The sequence below is a fragment of the Sturnus vulgaris genome, chromosome 5 (genome assembly GCF_052056855.1).
Source record: "Sturnus vulgaris isolate bStuVul1 chromosome 5, bStuVul1.hap1, whole genome shotgun sequence".
Lineage (NCBI taxonomy): Eukaryota > Metazoa > Chordata > Aves > Passeriformes > Sturnidae > Sturnus > Sturnus vulgaris.
Window position 1 is genome coordinate 17400942 of NC_142247.1, and position 8895 is coordinate 17409836.

At 45.1% G+C, this 8895-nt stretch overlaps 1 protein-coding gene across 1 annotated transcript; it reads right to left on the reverse strand.

Annotated features, from left to right (window-relative positions):
* Positions 1-4114: 4114 nt before the first annotated feature.
* PHLDA1 (pleckstrin homology like domain family A member 1) lies at positions 4115-8680 on the reverse strand. The gene is made up of 2 exons (XM_014891952.2): positions 7875-8680; positions 4115-7766 (listed from the first exon to the last, which is right to left on the reverse strand). The coding sequence occupies exon 1, from the start codon at positions 8336-8338 to the stop codon at positions 7880-7882; it is 459 nt and encodes a 152-aa protein (XP_014747438.1). The 5' UTR covers positions 8339-8680; the 3' UTR covers positions 4115-7766; positions 7875-7879.
* Between the last annotated feature and the right edge of the window lie 215 nt (positions 8681-8895).

Genomic DNA, 8895 nt, shown 5'->3' on the forward strand with positions numbered 1-8895 from the left:
AATTTTTCATGTGTTCATCTGCATACAAAAAAAAGCCCCTAAGCAAAGTCACCTGCATATTGCACTAGCTGCTGGCACAGGAAAGGACGTGGAGTTTTCAGCTCCACAGATGGTTGAAGGAGCTGTTGTGAAAGCCCACAAAGATAGACTCACACAGCCCCATCACAGTCCAGCAGCAAGTTAGGATAAGTGGGTTGGCTACTACAGCTTTCTCCACCAGTCATTTTTCTTTTTTTCTGCTTGAAAAAAACAAGACTGAGGTAAGTGTCTCTGACTATAGGAATTTCTCTCAAAGCTCTTTGTTTCTGAGTGAAATGGTTAAATGACAGCAGAATAGTAGGGAGAATAAAATTCCCCCCCCCTCTATTTTCCTTTGTGTGTTTTAGTCAAAGCAGGTATCAGGATGGAAAAGCTGCATTAACAGTGAATTCGTATCTAAAGAGTCCTTTCAAGTTATTATGGGGCTGATAACCTCTCTTTGTCCTTGTAATCCACAGTAAACAGAGGAACTTAATCGCTCAGGAAATAGGGAACAACTTGCAGATCCCTTCGTTCCTAGTATGCTGTTTGCACAATGCCTAATGCTGGGAATAGCCAGAAGCTGATTTAATAATCTGAAGTCATCCAAGACTCTGCTAAATCCCAAGTGAAGCCCAAGTGTTTCTGCCTTGCTCTTGTCTCCAAGGAGTAAGTAACTGCAACAAGATGAATCTTTAAGGCTGGAACTTAAATGGCAAGGCATTTAGGTCTCCATCCAAGGAGCTGTGGCACTGGCGGGGGGGTTGGACACTGCGTGTGCAGGTGATTGTTAAGGAAGGTCTCTAGCAAGCACAGCAAATGAAGCAGGCTCTGCTGTGAGAGCAGCACTTCTCACACAGGGACAGGACCCTGGCTGTGGATGGAACACAGCTCTCTGGCTCCCAAGGCATGACCTTGGGCAGGCAGCATGGGCTCTCCGGTCCCGAGTTTCCTCTTCTCTAAAACAGAGATATGATATACAAGTGGGCTGAGAGCCTTGCAGAGAGGTGCTATCGCTGGTACAGAGAATTATCATGCCAGGCCCAGGTCCAAAGCACACAGCAACATGGAGAGCCATTCCCTCAAAGGACCCTGGCTCTGTCAAGGCCGGATGTGTTCTCCGAGCTGCAGGTTCACTGCTATATTTTCACCTTTGTAAATGGCAGTAGGTGCAAGAGATCCTAAAGGCTGAGCCTCAAAACCTGACAATTACCAATAAGGAAATAATCTCCTCCTAGATGGTATATGACCCAGCTCTTGAGCCTCCTACGAGTTAGAATCGGAGCCATATGTACAGTCATAAATATCAGAAATATTTACAAAACACGGACAAGATCTTAAAAACAAAAGCAGTGATTTCTTCATCTCACTGGAAGCCTTACAAAACATGGGGTAAATTGCCTCAATTGAAATATTCTGCTGACCACAGAGGGCTGTATGCTTCATTATAATGGTTAGTCATTCTATACATATTTACTGGTTCAGTTAATCTACTACAGCTGCTCACAAACTATTGCAAGGCAAAGATTAGGAAGCATGGCCATTAGAAATTTTGTTTATGAAAAATCCACTGTGGTCATAGCACAATACAACACAAAAGGTAAATCAAACCCCCATCTGAACAATCATTTCCCCTGCACTGGTGGCTGGCATAGCCAGAGACATCTAGGAGAAGATCAGAAAAGGCTCTAAAAGTGGCTAATTTAAAGTTCCCATGATGGATCTGTACTGGGATACATAGCTCTGCTTTGATGTTTTTTTCCAAAAGCCTAAACAAAACCAAAAAAATCCCAAGCACTTAAGCACAGAAACATCACCTCTGGCTCCTCCTACAAGTCTCCTAAGGAAAATCTGTAGGTGCTGCAATCCAACCAGGCTGTTGAGGCAGACCACAGGCTTCATGCAGATGCCAGTTGGCAGTACAGCCTCACTTCCCAGTGCTTCATTCAGGAGCTGATGTCCCTTTCCTTGTAAACTCAGTGTGTACCATTAGGCCAAGGCTCCACAAGTAATCGATCCCAATGCTGAGGTCCCAAGCAGCTCCCAGGTCCTTTGGGTGCCAGGGCACCTTGAGGATGTTCAGCTCTTAGCAGGCCCAAAGGCACCTCTGCTCTGTTCATCTTCAGCACAGAAGGCAACACTGTGAGAAGTGTGTACCAGGATCCTTACCTTAGACACCAAAAATCCCACACTGGAAAGACAGAAAAAAAAAAATAACAAACGCCCATGGTACTGTTTATAACTTTTTTTTTTTTAAAGCTTATTTAAAATTTATAAAAGACCTAAGTTGAAAGTCTTTACAATGGTTGATTTTATTTTTAAAAAATTAAGGATAGGTGTGGAAAGTAATTTGGCACTTTCCAAAAAGGACTGAAATGTTCCTGCTAGAAACAAGCAATCAGAGGAGTAAAGGCTATCATTTAATTCTGGTTTGGGCTCAATTACAAAGAAAATTGTTCTGTTTCAGCTGTGCCATGAATTCAGTGAAATTGCATTCTGGTCTAGATTTCATTTGGGGGAAGGGGGACACACACATTTAGATTGGTCTTCTTTTGTATTTTGTTTTGCTCAAAAAGTATAGGCATTATTTCATTTTCCTCTTCCTCTCCCCGTCATTTATTTGAGAAATATGAAAGGCCAGAATTTCAGTGTTAACCTAACCACACACCATCAATACTGACACAGATCATGGGCAAAGGTCTTCCTTCTGGGAGGTTTCATTCCCAGGTTTTCTAAATCAAAAGAGAAGCAGCTACCATTTGTGAAAAAAGTCAACATCTGTCCCAGTCTAGAAAAATTCTGGTTGATTTCAATGAACTTTGAATCAGATCCAGATTTTCTCTCTGCACCCCACATTGTACTTCAGATGAGTGAAAACTTAAGAGAAAACGCTAGTAAGACAATATTCCCCATTAGGAAAATAATGCACCTATTTCTAGGACCATTTCATATGTACCATAAATATGTAAGCAGTCTTATTTCACATCCTCTCAATCAAAAGTTAAAGCAAGGAAGCATGTATTTGGGCACTTTTGTAAGGTATCACCATTGATGATGGAGCAGAAATAACCACAAATTATAAAACTCTTGTTCTAGTATATTTATGTCCTTACAGAGACACTTACCACTGTTATTAAAAGCTTGCAAGGGATACCTCTAACTGCTGTAAGCAACAGTGGGTCCTTGAATAGACAATAAATTTAGAGATGCTTAACTGACTTTTCAAAGCTGCTGAGCACCAGCGCTTGTGAGAGGTCAGATCTTTAAGCTCTAATTTGCATATCAATATTAGGTTGAAATGTCTATATTTTGGGTGTTTACTATTGAAAAGAGAACATGTACTTGTTACAGCAAAAGTCTTTTTATGGAAGAGGCTACTGACATCTCCCCAGTGAAGGCAATCAGCACCAACATGTCTAGGGCAATGCACATTGTGTCGCTGAAAGTAATACACCTTCAGGAGATGCTTGAGAATGAGGACCTGCTGCAATACAAATACATATCAGGGGAGCTCAAGACATCTGAGCAGCTGCAGCTCTACAGAGAGCCCAAAGCAGCACATTTTTTTGTCATACCTCACTTCTTTTCCCATGAAGCTAGAAAAGAACAGGTTGGAGTTTATGCCAGATGGTGGAAGTGGTTTTTTTTCTGGATTAATTTCAGGTTACTTGAAATTCAATCACAGTGTTTAAGATATATGAAAAAAGAGAAACAAGGCACATCTAATGCTTCAGTTTAGACTTCTAATGTCACACAGAGAAAGGCATTTACAGGTAACAGTGATGAGCCTGAATTCTGTGTCCCAAAAACCTGCTGTACATGAACTGTGACACTGAGCATTACAGAATGCAGCTACACTTGGTGTGGGTGCACACAAATCACACACTGCAAGGAGCAAAACTGAGGACTCTGAGTCTCATAATTGTGCTGTATATATAAAGATTAATTGGAGCATCTGAGTGGTTCTTCAGAAACTACCTACCCAGGTCTGAAATGTTCCTCTTAGGCTCTTAGACTGAGCTTAAGACATAGGAAAAGCTTAGACCAGGCTTTAATCATCACAAATAGCCCATCAAACAACCATTCTTCCAACATATTGAAAGCTCTTTCAATAGATACCTCTTTATTTGAAATGGAATGTATCTTGAAAAATATGAAAAATAAATCACATCTCTCAGAAATCATTTATGAGTCATATTTACACAATTTTTTTTATGACACTGGTATTTCTGCTCACGAGAGGATATGCTAGAAAACATTTTGTACATCACTGCAGCCTTAATTCAGAAGCTGGCATTCGAATATCATGAGCCTTAAAAAAGAGGAATTACTTCAGGATGTCACAGAAAGAACATCCACTTGATCTTCCTTTCCCCCCCCAGTTCCTAAATTGTCTTGGTCACCACAGCCTCCTGAATCTGCCCCTTGATTACTTTTAATTACAAGTAATTTTGACCTCTTTATGAACAGACTGTCCTCACTCCTGCTATCTATACCAAGCACTTGCCCGTGTATGTTTTACCAGCATTTTTGTTTTTTATTCTCTAATGAATTTACTTCAGCCATGTGCTGTCAGATTTCTCTTTTTTTTTTTTTTTGGAAGAGGAAGAACGACTTGATTTATTTACTTGCAAGGCTCCAATAAGATGGAGCATGATGTGCTGAACCTATTTTCATAGCCACTGCTTACAAAGCAATAACAAACAGCATTAAATCCAAACGTTCAAATGAAGACTATGCAATAATAGAGGGGCAAGATGGAAAAAACCCTAGAAGTACCCTTTATAACATCACACAATTTCTTGGTCTAAAATTAATATCAGTCAAGAAAAAAAAAAAAAGCAAACAAACAAAAACAACTCAAACTAGAAAACCCCCAAAACCCAAAAAATCCACACACTGTGGAATTCAGAGCGTGAGAAAGTTGTCAGACTGTCCCCATCAGACAATTTAGCCTTATTTATACTGACAGAGCATGAGCCACACGGTCCAACTGTCCCCAGGGGACCCCAGCCAATTTGTTCCCATTCAGTTTCCAGGAGACAGTTGGGAAACACAAGTTTGATCCTTACACTCATCCCACCCACTCAGGCTGGAGGCATCAAGGTAGATTTTGTGATGTGACCACCTCTCACACTAGGAGGCTGGCTGACACCAAAGCTTTTAAACAGGTAACACAGCAGGCAATGACAAGCAACAGAAGTCTGTTGAATTACATTAGTCCAAAAGATTTTCAGATCATCCTTCAAACCAACTTAAAACAAGAAACATAAAATGGGATATTGACCTTGATCCAGTGAAAAGGAACAGCAAATTCAAAATTAGTCATTTCCCCATACTTCATGTCAATTTTCTCACTAAAATTATCATCTTTAGCTTTCAAAGTACAAGTACTTCCAGAAGAACAGTAAAATTTCAGCTCTAGACTACATCCATAGACTTCTGTGGCATTCAGAGGCTTGCATCCACTGAGGACAATAACTGCCTCTCTCAGAGAAATACATGTATCTCTGATCAAAAAGGAATTAATTCTCATCAGTTACATTTATCCTTCAGTAGGTTTAGATGCATTTTAGTAGGTGAGATCATCAACACATCTGTATACCTGAAAAGGTGGATTAGTTTCTCAGTAACCTGTACTTAATCACTCTAAAAAGAAGAGCCAAATTACAAATTACAGTCTATTTCGTGAGTCTTTGACTAGCTCATTAGAGAATCCCCTTGCAGCTCTAACACCCAAGCGTTAGCAGAATGATAATGGCAGATGTACAGAGATGTGGAAATTGAGTATTATGACTGCCAAGCAGCGAACCTAATCCTCGAAGATGCGGGGCACCTTCGATTTCAATTAACCGCAAAATAGCGCCTTTGTTAGGACAGCTGTCATCTACCACCTCACGTTCCTCACGCAGCCTTGCCAAGGGCCAGGTCGAAAAGAAGCGCTCAGGAGTAACTACAGAGGGCTTTGATTCTGCACCATGACATGTCTTGCTTGCCTAGGTATGTGACCCTGACATCTGGGGGAAGGAACAAAAGATGAGGGCTAACAGACCTCAACTTACTCCTTACAGGACTGAGCTTAATCTTAGAGTGCAGAGGAAGGGACCGACATACACAGTAGCGAATTCTAAAATCTTCCTTTGAGTATCACTTCAGCTTTTTGCTTTAAATACTTACAGAAATAAGCTTGCACCGAGAATGTAAGGCTCTTGCTGTCAAGTTACACCTCATTTACACAAAAAGAAAAGCCTTCGATGTGTAGCTTTAAAAGACTTTGTCTATATTAATGTAAAGGGACCAAAAGCCATTTTCCTCACCACACTAGCTAAAATAAATATCTCCACGGCTTTGACATTTTACCTTGGACCAGAGATAATGGGCCACATCTCTCTGTCCCACTTGCAGCTTCCCCATTTCATTTAAACCAGAGAACCTGGGCGGTAGCAGCACCCAGTGTGAAGCCACCCATGTCGCAAGGGCCCTGTCCTAGAAAGCTCACTGCCCACGCCCGGCTCCCTCCTCTGCACTGGGCAAAGAGCTTGACCCACTCCCGCCAGCATCAGAGCCAAACTCCCACCGACTTCTAAGAGGCAGAGAAACACACACCAGCTGTGCAATTAGCCCTTTGTTTTCCAACTTCATGGCTTCATCAATGTTTTTAGAGGCAAGATGGCACGCGTCTCTCAACATCTGACAGTGCTGAACACCAAAATTAATCTAGTTCATCTCAGCTAGAGAGCAACTTTCAGCTTATGAAAACTGTGACCAAAATAATCCATTTGCACACTAAAACATACATAAAATGGATTTTAAACTATGGACTGCTTTAATGCAAGACATTTAAAAACCGCCACAAAAATGCAACGCAGCTCGAGAGTCCAGATCACTTAAAAACTGAGCGTGCAGAGGGAGCCCTGAACTTGGATGCTAAGAAATGTTCGTGAACACTTCCCAGCTCTGGGCCACCAGCCTAGGAGCAAGCACACCACACAGATAGCTGGAACCCTGCTCAGATTCTTGTATCACAAAAGAAGTTGGTCAGATTCTTTCCTCTCATACACTAAACAGATTAGTTTTAATCTCTGAATGACAAGCAACATTGCTTTTTTGAATAGCCAAGCATGAATAACTTTTTATCATCTTCCACGATGTTTAATATTTTTTAAAAAACCATTTAAGCCCCAGACTATAATTGTTGCTCTCATTAGAGGAAATATGCAGTATGGGTTTCAGCCAAATTTTCACGTTTTCCATGCTGGTGGAATATAGTGTATTTTGGGTAAAAAATGAATAACTTTTTTGTCAAATTGCACACAGTCAAAGTACCCAGAACTTTTCCTTTCTTTCAGGGAGCGAACATGCATGTTGTCTTTTCCTTTACTTTTTTGCTACGGCCTACATTCAGAAATGTCTTGCAAATAAGCCTTAAAAAATAAAAAGGAAAACAAAACCAAAAGAAAACCCTAATAAATAAAATACATTAAAATAAAGTTACAGTACATCATGTCTCCTAGAAGTCCCATCGCACCAAAGGATGCTTTCCAAGGTTCATAAATAATGGATTTGAAATGCTTCTCGGCACCGAGGGCGGCAAAGCAGCAGCAGCAGCTGGCTGAGGTTCAGGCTATTGAGCCGCTTCTCTCCGGTCTACCTGCACCTCCGGCGTTTGCTCAGTTTCTGAGCCCCTGGTGCAGGTCCGCCACGAACGCGCTCTTGTCCCTCTTCTCCGAAGCGCTCCGTGCAGTAACCTGCAGTGAGACAGAGAGCACAGAGGGCAGGCAGCCCGTCAGGCGAAGAGGCGGCCGTGCCGGCAGCCCCGCGGGTGCCGGTGAGCGGGCGCGGGGCCGGGGCCGTACCTGCGCTAGGCGGAGTTGGAGGCGCCGCGGAGGCGCGGCCCGTGCGGGGCCGCCAGGTGCTGCTGCTTCTGCCGGGTGGAGCGCACGGCCAGGATGGCCTGGCGGTTCTTGTACTGCACCATCTGCAGCGTGATCGCCGCGTTCCAGCCCTGCTCCTGTGCGCACCGAAAATCGATCTCCTTCCCCTCGGCCATCACCACCGTGAAGTACACGTACTTGCCCTTCCGCTCCACGCAGTCCACCGTCTTCATGTTGGAGAAGTGAAGCTCCTTGATCTTGGCCGCCGGCTCGGCCGGCGGTGCCGGCTGCTGCTGCTGCTGCGGCGGCGGGGGATGCTTGGGGGGGATGAGGAGCAGCCCCTCCTCGGTGAGGATACAGCGCTTCTTCTTCCAGAGCTGCAGCAGCCCGTCGCTCCTCTTCTCCAGCATGCCCTCCTTCACCGCCTTACAGCCGCTCTCCAGCATCCTTCTGGCAGGGTTAGACGGCCTCCGTCCGCAGGGGCTGGGCTCGGGGTGCAGGCGGCACCAGCCGAGCACTCTCCGCCGGGCGCCGGCTCCGAGGCGGAGGGCCGGGAGCGCCCCGGCCCGCAGGAAGCGGAGCGGCTGCCGCCCGTACCGCGGCGTGGCGAGCGGCGGGCGCTGCCGGTGCCGGCGGCCGGGGTTGTCGGCGGGCTTTTCCCTCCCCTCCGCTTTTGAACGCGCCTCTCCCGGCCCAGAGTGACACCCAGCGGAAACAGCGGCTCCTCCCGCCCGGTGGCCGCGGGGAAGCCCAGCGCGGTGAGAGGAGCGGAGCCGGGGGCGCGGGGCGGGGGCTGCGCTCGTCGGCGGCAGCGGGCCCGGCCCGGCTCCCCGCCCCTCGCCCCAGGCTACGGCACAGCGCGGCGGGGCTGCGCTGGGAAGGGCTTCCCCGCCGGAATTAACCGGCGCTAGGCTAATACAGAGAGATTACCAGCACACGGCAAATGCCCGACAGCGCTCCTCTGCCTTCCTCGGGGTGTTCCCGCACTATTTTAGTTGAAACG